Source organism: Telmatherina bonti (assembly GCF_933228915.1).
Source record: "Telmatherina bonti genome assembly, chromosome: 11".
Taxonomy (NCBI): domain Eukaryota; kingdom Metazoa; phylum Chordata; class Actinopteri; order Atheriniformes; family Telmatherinidae; genus Telmatherina; species Telmatherina bonti.
In genome coordinates, this window is record NC_136629.1 from 23,429,566 (window position 1) to 23,443,368 (window position 13,803).

The 13,803-nt window shown below is 40.1% G+C and overlaps 2 protein-coding genes across 2 annotated transcripts in view; both read right to left on the reverse strand.

The window, feature by feature from the left end:
* Positions 1-1,150: 1,150 nt before the first annotated feature.
* On the reverse strand, positions 1,151-3,841 carry LOC306762324 (5-hydroxytryptamine receptor 1D; the record flags this gene model as incomplete). Its single annotated transcript, XM_079248767.1, has 3 exons — positions 1,151-2,431; positions 2,552-2,712; positions 3,694-3,841. 3 exons carry the CDS (start codon positions 3,839-3,841, stop codon positions 1,151-1,153), a joined length of 1,590 nt encoding a protein of 529 aa, XP_079104893.1.
* Positions 3,842-4,531: 690 nt separating this feature from the next.
* The window catches only part of tarbp1 (TAR (HIV-1) RNA binding protein 1), a gene marked incomplete at its 5' end in the record, with an annotated part of 15,016 nt that continues 5,744 nt past the window's right edge, over positions 4,532-13,803 (reverse strand). Inside the window, 18 exons of the mRNA XM_079248654.1 lie at positions 4,532-4,728; positions 6,391-6,527; positions 6,843-6,967; positions 7,610-7,795; positions 7,881-8,052; positions 8,144-8,225; positions 8,315-8,520; positions 8,618-8,704; positions 8,785-8,934; positions 9,026-9,136; positions 11,237-11,357; positions 11,462-11,533; positions 11,620-11,819; positions 11,908-12,096; positions 12,382-12,622; positions 12,732-12,958; positions 13,035-13,193; positions 13,285-13,382. Coding sequence (XP_079104780.1) covers positions 4,548-4,728; positions 6,391-6,527; positions 6,843-6,967; positions 7,610-7,795; positions 7,881-8,052; positions 8,144-8,225; positions 8,315-8,520; positions 8,618-8,704; positions 8,785-8,934; positions 9,026-9,136; positions 11,237-11,357; positions 11,462-11,533; positions 11,620-11,819; positions 11,908-12,096; positions 12,382-12,622; positions 12,732-12,958; positions 13,035-13,193; positions 13,285-13,382 — 2,744 coding nt within the window. The 3' untranslated portion in view covers positions 4,532-4,547. The remainder of the gene's footprint in view (positions 4,729-6,390; positions 6,528-6,842; positions 6,968-7,609; positions 7,796-7,880; positions 8,053-8,143; positions 8,226-8,314; positions 8,521-8,617; positions 8,705-8,784; positions 8,935-9,025; positions 9,137-11,236; positions 11,358-11,461; positions 11,534-11,619; positions 11,820-11,907; positions 12,097-12,381; positions 12,623-12,731; positions 12,959-13,034; positions 13,194-13,284; positions 13,383-13,803) is intronic.

Here is a 13,803-nt window from a genome sequence, read left to right on the forward strand (position 1 = left end):
ACACATGCTTACTGTTTCATACAGTGCCACCACAGACTGCTGCAGAGAGACTCTTTAATACTGTCCTTCTTGTACTCATTGGAATGAGTCGCTTTGGGGTTTTTTTCTATTTATTTATTTATTTTTGGAAAGAAACTGTCGATGCATTGCAGAAGACGTCTTATATTTTTGCATTTGTTTGCTGACTAACCTCAAGGAGGACAGTGATTGATATCCACAGATAAAGCATGCACATACTGTATAATCAGATACAGCTGAAAAGTCCACTTCACTGCCTTTTCTTTATCTTTTTTTTTCTTCTTTGCAATAGAGTACATTAGCACTGTTTCCCATTGTCATTCTCTATGACAATAAATAATAATATTGTATTCCTCTGGAATTATTGCAAGACATAAATGTAAACCTTTGTAAGGAATGACAATTTTTACACTGAGATGCAACATATGATTATCACATTGGAGGAAGAAACTATTTAGAGCACTAATGAAGGATGGGTTTATTCTATTTACTGTGGGGTGTCTTCAAGTGTAATCACATGTACTGTATAAAAAGATTTCTTTTCAATATGTTTCCTTGTCGAGGTCTGTTCTTCGTAAGGGCTTAAACAAGCAGACGATGAATATAGAAAAACAGGCCAGTCAGAAAAAGAAAAACATTACTTGTTTATTGTCAGATAGGTTTGGATGTTTGTTTTTTTACACTTAAACCATTTTTAAACTATGAATCATGAAAATTATTTGCAGATGTTTTTCAACTAGAAATCAGTTTAACATGATGCAAGTGTCAATCAATTATCATGGCATGCGTGACATGTCTGCATTACAATGATTTAGTAGCTTATTTTCTGTGTTTCATCACTGAAATGATTTATTCCACTGACAAATCACTTATAATAATGAATTAGGTTTCAATAGTTATTTTCAAGGCACTCAAAGCACTTTACATTGTGTTCATTATTCATTCACTCCTTGTTCATACTAAACTGGACTAGACTGTTGACAAACTCAAAATGCAAACTTTACTGCTTTCGGACAGAGACTAAGCAATCGTGGATGGATGTATTGATTATAAAAATAATTACTAGTTTCAGTCTAACGTTAATGCTACAAGTGATAATCCACCTAATGTGGATGTGTTTGCAGAAATCCCACTAGCAAACATCATGCTCCACTCTCACTGTAATCTGTCCAAAGAAAAATGTGGCCTCCTGCTCCTCGGTGAGAGCGGAGCAAGGTAGTCTGCTTCTCTCTTGTGGCCGAGACGGGACCTGCAGATTATGGCTTCTGTCACCACCAGCATCACTAACAGAGGAGGATGTGGAAGGGGTGTTTTCACCATGACACACTCTACATATGTGATCCTCAGAATGATGTCTTAAGCCAGCGCAAACAGTAAAAATGGAGGAGGAATATTTTGAGTTGTCACAAGTCAAACTTTCAATGCTGGATTGTGAACCTGGATGAGCAGTGGTCACAGTGCAGGGGTCACTGTTCCTGACCTCACCTCCCCTGCCTATCACACTTCCCAAACATGATCTTATTTTTTGTCCAAGTCCACGAAGGGCGCTCTGGAAGCGCTTGCTGAGCAGAGCATACAGGAGAGGATTGATATCAGAGTTCAGCAACACCAGCCAGTAGGAGACAGTAATGGCAAAGGATGGAACGAGAGTAGATTGGCCTGAAACTGCGGTTTCTGTTGCCTGAACTAGAGCCACACTTATATAGGGTGTCCAGCAGAGGAGGAAAGCGGAAATGATCAGGAGGAGGCGCGTCACTCCGTGGCTGTGCTGCTGGGAGTTTTGCACTGGTGACTGTGAGCTGCCCTGAGCCAGGAAAGAGAACAAACATCTTGATGAAGTGTTGCTTTGTTGTGTTGTCACACCAGGAGGAGCAGAGCTGGTGTTCCCCTCCTCTTTCTTGACTTGACACACAAACTCTCCATTTATGTGATAAATAAGTCTCCAGAGGCTGCTCCCACAGTGATGCTTAGATGAATTGCCAGGACTGAAACCAGAGCAGGAGTTCCTGCTGCGCTGAACAGAGTCCTCCAGTGTATGAATCCTCCTGGCATGGCTGCGGGCCACCTTGACAATGTTCACATAACAGAAGAGGATCACCGCTGCTGGTGTGAGGTAGGAGAGAGCAGCAATGAAGATAGTGTAGCTTGGACTGCTTGCCCAGTTGACCACACAGCTATACATGGGGACCACATAGCTGACAGAGCTCCAACCTAAAAGTGGAGGGCAACTAGTGGCCAGGGCTTGCAGCCAGATCCACAGGACCACAGCACATATCCTCCAAAAGGTGCAGCGGGAGTTGTAGTGGAGGCAGTGTAAGATGGACTGGTAGCGGTCCAAAGCGATAGCAGTTAATGTCAGTACAGATGCTGTGAGGTACACAGAGGAGGTGTAACCAACAAACAAACAGAGATCCTAGCAGTCAGGAGAGAGACAACTTCATCACATGGATAGTCGGTGGATTAAGGGGAAAAAAAAAACATGGTGAGGCACAAAAGGCTCATTTGTTATTCATACAAGAGAGATTTGACCTACTGTGCAATCCTGCCATCCGTGATTCATGATGGACAAGCCAACAAAAGGCATGACCCCAACACCGACCAAGAGGTCACTGATGGCCAGATTTATGATCAGCACCGATGTCACCGAGTGCAACGTCTTGGTTGCAGCCACAGTAAGAATGACAAATATATTACCTAAACAGAAACATAACAGAAAGGGGAGGAAACAGTCATATGAAATGTGTAATGTCAAACCAACGAACCTTTTCAGTTTACTGAGGGTAAATATACAGATGAATTTGAATCAGGATATCATAACAGAGAAAAAAAAAACTTCTGGTCCATATTAGATTCTAAAATCTCATTTATAAAACCTCAGATGAAGAACACCAAATGACATATTACATAGTATCTTATATAGTAAACAAAAACAACTCAAAATGAAGAGACACTGTGGAAAAATTGAGAAAAGCAGATTTTTAAGAGGGGGCTGATCAGGAGCAGTCATGTTAACACAATGCCAGCAAGGGTGACAATGTCAATAAATTAAAGATTCAGAACATGAATGTTTTATCCGTTTGAATATCAAAATGTTAAAACTAAAAACTATCAGAAATAGTTGCTAGATCTGACCATTGTAAGGGAAGAGGAGATCTGGTCACACACGCAGCACAACATCTGGCAAAATTTAAAGTGCGACAGCAAGGACACCTGACAGCAGTAAGGGCTGATGATTTGGGCTTGTTTTGCACATTTTTGCATTTAAGTGTTACTGTATTAGATCGAGTTATTACCGCCATGTAATGAAGGATCATCCAAAATAAACAACTGGCTTAAAGAAAATATCATGGCAATTCGCTGCTGCTTTTTTTTTTACATTAGGCTATTTGAACCCTGACAACAATTAGTTGTTTTTTCCAGAAATCGCTATACTTTTTCTTTTTTTTTGCCTTGTTATGGCGTATAAAACGTTTTCTGTTTCTTCAGGGTGATTCATTCAGAACCTATGAAGCCTTTTGAATTGTTTTCAGTTTATCATTTAAGTCGAAAATTGATAAAAAATTTCGTTCGTAGTGGAAAAAAATGTTTTCCTGAACGTTTTAAAACGTTAAATAAATATTCAAAAAAAAAAAAAAAAAAATTAAAGTATCACGATCAGGTAAGAGTGCAGCTCACCTATCACAGCACCCAAACACATCACCATCATGATAATCGCCAAGATCAGCGGGGTCCGGCCGGACAAGCCGCCCTCGGAGCCCTGGGTCCGACTGGCGTTGCCCTCTGCAGCCTGAACAAGCAACCTGGATCCATCCGTGTCCTCCATGTCCCACTCAGAGAGCTGCCATGCTCACATGATTACACAGACTGTAAAAGCGGACTCGATGAGGGTGATCATAAACTCTGTCTGCTCTCTTTCTGGTCTTCAGGTGAACCAGCTACTTGAAGAAGCAGCATGAGGATGCTTTAACCTCTCCCAGTTAACTCTTTCAGTACTGCTCCTGTCAATAATCCTTCTATCAAGAAGTTAAAAATACAAAAACGAAATATAGGTCTATGGAAAAATTAATTTTATTCAAATGCATTAAAAATACAATTTAAGCCCAGAATAACAGTGGTATTTAAGTAAATAGGGATTGCAGGCTATAAACATTACAATTCAGTCCTGATGCTTCAAATAAAAAACTAATTGCATGCATAAACAAGGTACTTCCTCCTCAAAGGCGAAAATTTCCATTTATGCTGCTGCTCTGGAAGCACAAATTACCTCCATTAATATAACATGGCAAGTGGAACCTTTCAGTGGCATTATCAGAACTGATCTTAATGCACAACTCTCATGAAGGCAAATGAACAGAGCTGATTACTAGTAAAAGAACAGTCTGGTCTTGATACAGAACATGAAAATCCTTTATAACATCATACTCAAGTTTTTATTTTTATTTTTATTTTTTTTTATATGTGTTTAATACCAGACAATAAAAAACAAGAAACTAAGCTGAACATTTGGTGTCTTGTTGGGCTTCACATCTTCAGTTGCACTTTGAGCTGACTTCAGGTGAAGAAGAAGCGAGATGCTGCCGCGTGTATTCCCAAATCAACAAGGCAGCACTCACATGGACATTGAGAGAGCGGATGATTCCTTGTTGAGGGATTTCCACACACACATCCAGCATTTGGAGCAAATTGGCAGGAATGCCTTCTCGTTCATTACTGGGAAAGGGAAGGAAAGTTTAATTATCACTGAGGGTTACAAAAATAACAGGGAAAACAGAAATTATTTACACAGAGCTACGCAAAATCTTTTGAATACCACACACCAATACATTTATTCATAAACACAACCTGAACCATCACAGCAGTCTACAGGAACTTTTCACCAGGCTTGTTGAAGAACATTTTACAGCTCTGCATTCAATATTCACTGCTTTTTGTTTTCTGTGAAGACGATCACACACCGTTTCAATAATGTAGAGATCTCGGTTCTGGGGAGATTCATCACTCCATAAGACCTTAGCTAATGGCTCTTTGGAATCACATTGCTGGTTAATATGACAAATCATTATCATTGACATTTTTGGTAGATGCAAATAAATAAACGAAACCAAATTATGTTTCACCTCAGACAGCTACTAACAGCTTACAGTTGGTTCCATGGTCAAAATAAAAACTTGGAAAAACCCTCAGAAATTCAGGAAAGTCTTCCTCTCTGGAAGCAACACATAAAGAAGTTATATATGGCTCAAGATTTAAGCACAACTGTTCATTTTATTAAACAGATGATTGACTGGCTAAATTACACATGACAAAAGTGCAATTTTTATCATGTGTAATGTAAGGCAACATTGAGTGTCTAGAAAAGTACCAAACAAATAAAATGTGTTATTATCATTATCATTATTATTATTAATTATTTAATTAATTAAAACAAACAATTAAATTACATAAATCATTAGCAGGCATCCAGACTGCAGTTCAGCCTGGAAACTTTTCACCTTTCATCTGACTATCCATCTGATGTAAGCGTCCTCACCACCAGCTGTCAAGTTAGTTGTTCATTCTATCTCAAGTCTTAGTACTATTGTAAGCAATAAATTCTTAATATACATTCGTGTTCAAGTTAAGACCAACACGAGCTGTAATCAACCAAGCAGGTCTGTGTACACTGCACATGTAGAGTAAACAAAAAAGTAATAAGCGTTTGTCATCCAATCTCAGCAGCCAGCCTCACAATAAGGAACTGGGATTTGATGAGTTACATTCATCCTGAGTGCAAATTGTGGAGACAATGGCAACCTGATGAGAAATTAGAAGTGAGCCATGCTGTGCTGAGGAAAGCATAGCTGCGAAAGCATTAAAGGCAACTCACACATAGGAAGCTCACGCTAACACCATTGTGACTGAATGGAAGTAAACAGACGAGTACACCTACACTGTGACAGTCAATATCAGCCTTCTCCTCTCTGCCCGACGAACAGCGGCATGACAGAAAACATTGTGAAAAGGATGAAATATGCAACAGTCACATCACAGGACTGACTAAAATAACAAGAGGATAACGGAGGCCAGACTAACTAAAGGTTAAGGTTTGTAATTCTCCCATTGTCACTCGGTTTGTGCAATTCATTTCCTCTGCTCTCCTCCTCTGGGAGAACCAATTATAGTTCAGCATGCCCCGACAGGTACACAACGGTGAGGAGAGGAGCAAATCCTTCAGGGAAACACACTAAATAAGTAGGGTAACATAAAATAGCCCCGTCAGCTCACACCTGTTCGAGTCATGAGACAGAGGATTGCATGGATCTGTGCACCCAGACAGGAAAAACATCACTTGAAGTTCTGCTTGGTTAAAGTAAATCTAAGGCTGTTTCATACCCCAGAAGTAGCAGGGTCTTCTCAGGGAACTGGTAATTCTGGAGGCTCTGACTGTTGGAAGTCTGCTCCACTCCAACAATACAGTAACCTTCACTTTTCTTTAGCTGCAGGAAGTCAGTGAGCGCCGCAGGCTTCACCTGAAGGACAGACAGAGTGAGAGACGGTAGTGATGATTTGAACAAAAGGTCATGTTTTAGGTGATGCACGGTCAACATTTAAAAAGAGACAATGAGTTCAACTTTCTCATTTTCTCACACAGTTACACTAAGCTAGACTGGCTGCATGGTTGGCTGTATCTCCCTGCTGCATTGGCTACAGCATGCAGCTGTTCCACATGTTATGTACTTGTACTGTTGATCTTGATGGAGATTACTTTAATAATTACAGAACTTTGTCAAGTCTTTCTTTTTAAGATATTTCAATAGTGCCATGACCTTATTTTAACACATCACCTCCAACAAAGGAAGCCACAGCTCAGATGAGACACTCAGGGACTGGAAATGTTTGTCAGAGATGTGGCGGAGGCTATCCAGAACCAGAGCGCTGGCACTGAATATCTCACATGTCCTGCAGAGGCCTGAAAACAACAAACAAAACAAATGCTGACATAAAGTTTAAACTTTCTAATCATGACATTCAGCATGTCACAGACAAAAAGGGCTTTTTAATGTATCTACTGGTAGATACTTCTTTTATTTTTCACAAATTAAAATGAGTTTTAGTTCTAAAGGAAGGAAGGTGATTATGGCAACCACTTTATCATTATGGACCCAGACAGAGAGAAAAAAATGCCTCTGCTGGTAATTAAATGTGTGAGATCCCAGTAAAACATTTACAGAAAAGCCAAGCTGGTGTTCTTGTTTACATCATCATCTGTTCATATTTGCTCTGCAAAAAGATCTTTTCCTCTATAAATAAATTGTAATTGATTCTGCCACCTTTGATCTGAGGCAACAGCACCGGAGAGCACTTGCAGACAATATAAGATACATGTCTGCAATAAAAGCTGGACAGTCCCTGTCTGATAAAATGTATCTGACAAAGAAAATGAAAAAAAAAAAGTGGTTTTAGTGGTAGCTCCATTTAATCAATTTCATGAAAAAATGTTTTAAAGCTGATTTCAACATATTTAGAAAAAATTGTCTGTCATTAAAGAATAATTTTCCCAAGTTGGGAGCATTCTAAAATGAAAAACGAACTGTGTTGTAATGCTCTATACCTCCCAAATTGGTGGGCTTGTCGATAAGTGAGGCGACAACGATCAGGGCGCCGTGGAGTTTGCCCAGTCGAGCAGCTCTTTGTGGTGGAACCAGCTGAAGTTCTGGCTCCTGCTCCTGGATTCCCATCCTCCAAGGGGTGATCTTCTTCTGCACCTCATGCCAGTGTTCTTCTTTATCCTGCTCACCTGGGAAATACAACATGTCAACAAGGTAAGGGTCGCATGTGTGAGAGTGACCATATTCGGTAATATCTCTACTTCTGTGATGTACTTCTGTCTTGCTGGATCCAGTCTCCTGGCTGGAGCTGACCCAAATCAGGAGCGGGATTTTTCATTGGAAGAGATGGACTTTCAGAGAAACATGACAACTTCTCAAACTTCCACGGTGGAATCCACTCATCATCAGCCAACTCTGATAGACTGGGAAAGGTGTAGAAGATGGTCTACAAAGGCCAAACATAGAACAAAGTAAGTGTTACATTGTGTTGCTCTTCTTATACATGCTGAACTTGTTTAACAGAACAAACTCATCACCTCAACACTGTAATCCCTGATGGGATGGAAGGCACCAAAGAAGAAATGCTCCTGAATCCTCAACCAGTTTTTGTTTGCATTTCTAAATGACAGATGGTAAATACATACTAGAATAAATACATTGGCGCATTGCAAAACACAATATCAGTACTGTAGCTGTTCGGTTCTAACCCAGTGCTCTGCATGGCCTCAGCCTGACTCAGACAGGCTATGACTACAGAGGACAGTCCTTTCAAAGCATCAGTGTCCTCCTCTTTCAGGCTCTCTGCCAGGCTCCACACCCTCTTCAGTGCCAGTAAGGCATAGAGACGCACACTGAAGTTGTGATTGAAGCACGACTGCAGGATGACATCTAGCGCTTTACGCAGCTGCACAGTCTTTAACACAAACACAAAGATATATATATATACCAGGCATAATACAAGAAGAATAAAAAAAAAAAAAAAGCCCATAAGACGGCACATAAGGCTTTACCTTGTCCTTAAGATGTGGAATGATTAGATTAAAATGTACCAAGACTGACAGAAAGGTGCAGACGCTTGTTTTGGTCTGTTCATGATCCTGCACAGAAAACAGAAACTGGTTTTGCTCATGCTGCACAACTGCTTGTGTCTGGTAACAGGGGTGAAGTAGAAGCTCACCATGTTGAAGCAGGTCCAAAAACTGTCAATGTGTTGTGGATACTGGACCAGGATCAGAATCATCATCCATTCAATGAGATACTTGACTGAGGCCTGATTACTGCAAAACCCAGCTTCAAACACACGGTTTAAAAGAGTGGCAACAAATTCCTGTGTGTACAAACAAAAAAACAAAAACAAACATGTTTTCTCTTTGAGAACTTGTTTCCTGTGTGTTTGTCAGTGAGAGTTATTGTCTTACCTCTCTGAGCTTGGGGAGCAACAGTAGCAGGGTTTGCCAAACCCTGTTTTTTACCCGATGTTGGAGGGAGTTACTATAGTAACGTACTTTAGACTTTGATATGTCATTATCCTGTGGAGATGGAGTGGGAAATTGAGGGATATAATTAGAAATGGTGTTCAATTAGCTGATACGGATTCCATCTGATATAGAAAAGAAAAAAAGTCCCCTATGAGGACTGTAACACCAGTCTTGAATAACAACAATTGTATCTACATTAAAAACAAATTGCACATTATGTTTTGCATTACAGCCTGGCTCTTGTCCTATTTAAAACTCTTGAGGTGGGAGTTAAAATGAAAAAAATTCTTGTATGGTATGCTAAATTAAATGCAATTATCAGCATATTAGTTGACAATTTCCATTATCATCCACATATCAGTGTGTGTAAAAAGAATATAATAAGGTATTTTCATGTACTGCACTACAATACTGAAATACTGCATGTTGGTTTGTACATTTTGCCAATAATACTGGCATTTGTTTGCAATAAACAAATCAAACAAGAACCTTTGAAATAGTTCAACACAACAAATATCATGTGTTGAAGGTTTTCATTAGTTGCATCAGGTTTGCTTGAGATGCAACATGTTAGAGGCGTCCAAGTAAAAAGAACTATCCAAAACCTTTGGTGAGATCATTGCATAAACAAGAAAAAAGATACAAAAAGATAGCCAAGGCATTGATCTTGTTCCTAGAGATACAGTTGGAAGCATAGTTTGCAAGTTTTGAGTTCAAGTAGCAGTGGCTTCACTACCTGGATGTGGCAGAAAGAGGAAGCTATCCATGCCTGAAATGAACACCTTGCCTACAGTGAGGCATGAAAGTGGATGAGTGATGCTCTGGACCTGCTGAGTGTGTGGTATCAGTAAATCCTGAGAGAAAATATGATGCCATTTGTGTGGAAGCTGAAGCTTGGGTGCCATTGGACATTCCAACAGGACAATGATCCCTATGCATACTTCAAAGTCCGCCAAGGCTTGGTTTCAAAATAAATCTAATAAGATATTAGCGTGGCTATCACAGTTGCTTGGCTTGAACTACAATGAAAATCTTTGGTGGAATTTTAAAAAAAGACAGTTGCAGCTCATGTCTGCAAACCCAGGAACATTAGTGAACTGGAGAGCTTGTCCATAATGGTCTACGATTCCACAGGAACTCTGCCAGAAGCAGCTGTCTGGCTGCGCATCACATTTGCAGTGTAAATTTGGAAAACTCGTTATATTAGTTGTGTGTCTATTAAAATGATTCTTGTTTGATTTGTCAATTGTAAACTGCTGCAAGTTGGCACAAATTGCCAGCTAACCTAATTTGCAGTGGGGGTTGAATAATTTCGATGTCAATTTAATGTTTCAGGCAGGCAGCATGTGGAAAAGCAAATACCTACAGTATTGACTTCAGAGATTTTCCAACAAGCCCCCCCCAGTAAAATCTCTGAGATCACAGAATGAGATAATGCATGAATGTAGCTGCTAATCTTCCAGACCCCGTATAGTTATGCACTCTTCTGCTGATCTATATGTTGTTTTCCATTCACTCTTCAATACTGTGAACACAACACAAATATGTCTAAGAATTGTGTTATTATACATTAAAATATTATAGGCAAGTCTAGGCATTTGTTAGTGTATATACTGAACAGAAAAAATAATCCTGTCTGATATAGAGGTTGTGAAGAAACATACCCTGACTTTCATGTTAAATTTTTTCTAGGGTAAGCTTTGCTCGTTTCACCAATCTACTACAATAACATGGCTCCACAGAAAAGGAGTACAAACTGGCCTCCCAGTGATCCACAAATGCTACACATTAAAATAGTTTAGCATGTTCATAATGAGTAACTGCAAAAAGGGTCATTATTGCTAAACTAAAACTAAAAAAAACTTCACACTATGTCCAAATGGGCCGCTGAAATTTCCTGTCAAATAAGAGCAAAGTAGCTACTTTAAAAAATATAACTACAGGTATTGTGGAACACAATGGTAAATGTTCCCCTATGAAATGTTAAATGTTAAAAAAGAAAAAGAATGTAAAAAAAAAAGGGGGATGAAAACTAATTCCTCAGTTTTAATTTCTTCTGAGCCATGACATTCCAGCTCTCAGCCAAGTTGACTTGGGCCATGTTAGTGCCAATAGAAAGTTTACACTCCAATTAGATTTTCTACAACTTACCTTTTTAAGTAATTCCACAACCAGCTCTTCTATGAGTCTTTGATGCTGCAGATCCAAGGAATCCAGGCGGCTAAGGAAAGCCAATACACACGTGCGGGGCAACTGATCATCTCTGTTATCACTGCAAACCAAGAGAAGCGGTTCAGCTGCTAAATCATCAACATAACAATAGGGACCTCTAGTGGAAATCTTTTAACTCACAGGGCCGAGTTAACTGTAACTCACCTCGTAACTGCAACATTGGCAGCACACTTTTCACCAAGTTGCTCTACATATATTTGAACGTCTGTGACAAGTCTTGGAAAGAGCAAAAAAACAAAAAAGGATTGGAAAAGCTTTGTAGAAACCACACAACACATGTGAGAATTGTGGCTGATACTTACCGTTGATCTCTCCTGAACACAGGTCCATAGAGACAAGCCTCACAGATCATGTTGATGTAGCTGAAAACACTAGAAAACACAATGTCGGCCTGCTCACTGCTCCCTGCATCTATGGGCAGCCATGTCTGACAGCAGTGCTGAAGCAGCATTCCAAACACACCGCTCTTTGACTGAGAGAGCTCCAACAACTCTGTGGCAATCTAAAAATCAAGCAGTTGACATCACAACTTGTAAAATCAAGAAAACGCTTAAAGAACAACCAAAGTCGACCAGGCGAGAATAAACGACCTGTTTCAGAGTGGCCATCAGGGTTGAAGCCTCAGCATGTGTCAGCTTTAGCAGTTTGTGCTGGAAAGCCATGGAGATGAAGCCTTTTAGGGCTGGCCAGAAGTCTTGAGCATTTGTGCTCAGTCCTTGCACCAGTTCCCAGCTCAGAGTCACAGCTTGCACACACAGGCCCTCCTCATCATGCACTAACTGAAACCCAAAAGCAAAAATAGACAGTTATTCATGGTCTTCATAAATATTCCTATAGAGACCATGGAACCTCAATCCTGGAACTCCAAGGACTGGTATACTGCAGGTTATAGATGTTTTCCTGCTTTACATCACATCCGAGTCTGAATCAGAAGTGTTGCAGCAGAGAAACTTTTAAAACCAGCAGGATGGTAGGACCAGGACTGAGGATCCCTGCTACACACCATATTATAACTAAAAGAATCTGATCTCAAACATCTATTGTTCCGCTGCGCAGTGACTCACTTGTGGCAGCACTGTCTCCATAAAGGTGAAAACCGGCAGGACCAGGTCACTTGGCAGCAGAGCCAGGGCTTCCACGCTGCAATCCAGCACAGCTTTCAATATCTCAGAAGCTTTGGAAATCTCTGACTTAGGAATCCCCAAAGCCTTAATCAGAAAGTTTAAGCAAATCCACTGGTGTCGCATAAAGTTGGCAGCGATGCGCCCCCAGTCCTGCAGCAGAAGACTTTGTGCTTCGACATCACTATCAGTAGAAGAAATATTCTAATCAGTAATGATGGCTGTGTGGCACTTAAGATTATATTTTTACTCTAAAATGTCATAATTTCCTCTTTAGAAGGGTCTCCTCTGACCTTGAACAGTCGGTCAGCTGTGGTTTCTTCAAGCGTTTGTTGACATTTTCCAGAGCAGCTTGACACTGTAAGGAAGTCAGCGAGCTGTAGAAATAATCATTCAGTAATTTCAGGGCTGCTATAGTCTCTGTTTGCATATGGATCCCTTCCTGATCCACGAGGTCGCACACAGTGGCAAGGGAAGACATAGCAACTGCTTTAGTCACCTGGTGACCTACAGAGGGGATCTGGCAACAGAAAAAAAATAGAGTTGAACATAAAGTAGCCAAACTGATGACAGGGTGTGGATCTTAAGTTGTGTACCTGTTGACTTGGCTCTTGTAGAACTGTGAGCCCGTACTCGATTAGTTTAGGGAAGACACACTGCTGAATTTTAATGCAGTGCGTTGATGCAGAACTGCACATGACAACAAGCTGCCTGAGGACACGGAGATAAAGTTCTGCTCTCTCCACGTCAAACAGCTGTTAACGAAATGAGAACCACGGGCAGATGTCAAAGTTGGCCACTAGGTGTATATTTGTAATTGGAAGGTGATAATGACTTGGTGTTTACCTCCTGCAGTTCACCACACATCCGCCTCAAGATAAACCCCTGGACTGGATCGACAAGTTTAAAAAAGACATTTTCTATGGCGACCATTACTTCATCCCCTGAAACAGGCATAAAAAGGAGGAATGACACAGTATAGTATCCCTTAGTAATTCAATGTGAGAAACACGACAGGCAGAATTACAAACACGTAACTACAAGTTCATGGTTCTTTTTAGCGAACTCTAATTTTCTGCAAAGCACCAGCTGTTTTGTTGTAAATTAAATGAAGAGTTTATTTATGAAAAAAAAGTATGAGTTTAAAAACATTGAAGAGAACAATATCATTTTAGAATAAATTCAATTACCATTAAGAGCAAATTTACATCTAATAATAAAAAGATGAAGTGACACCACAGAGCAAGAATTGTGTCTAACACATCTATTACACAATTACACATCTGTGAATTACTGTGGAGCTTTTCAGTTTTTAATTTCCAAAGAGCACCCTCAATTGGTGTAGAGCAAAATGAGTGGATGCAG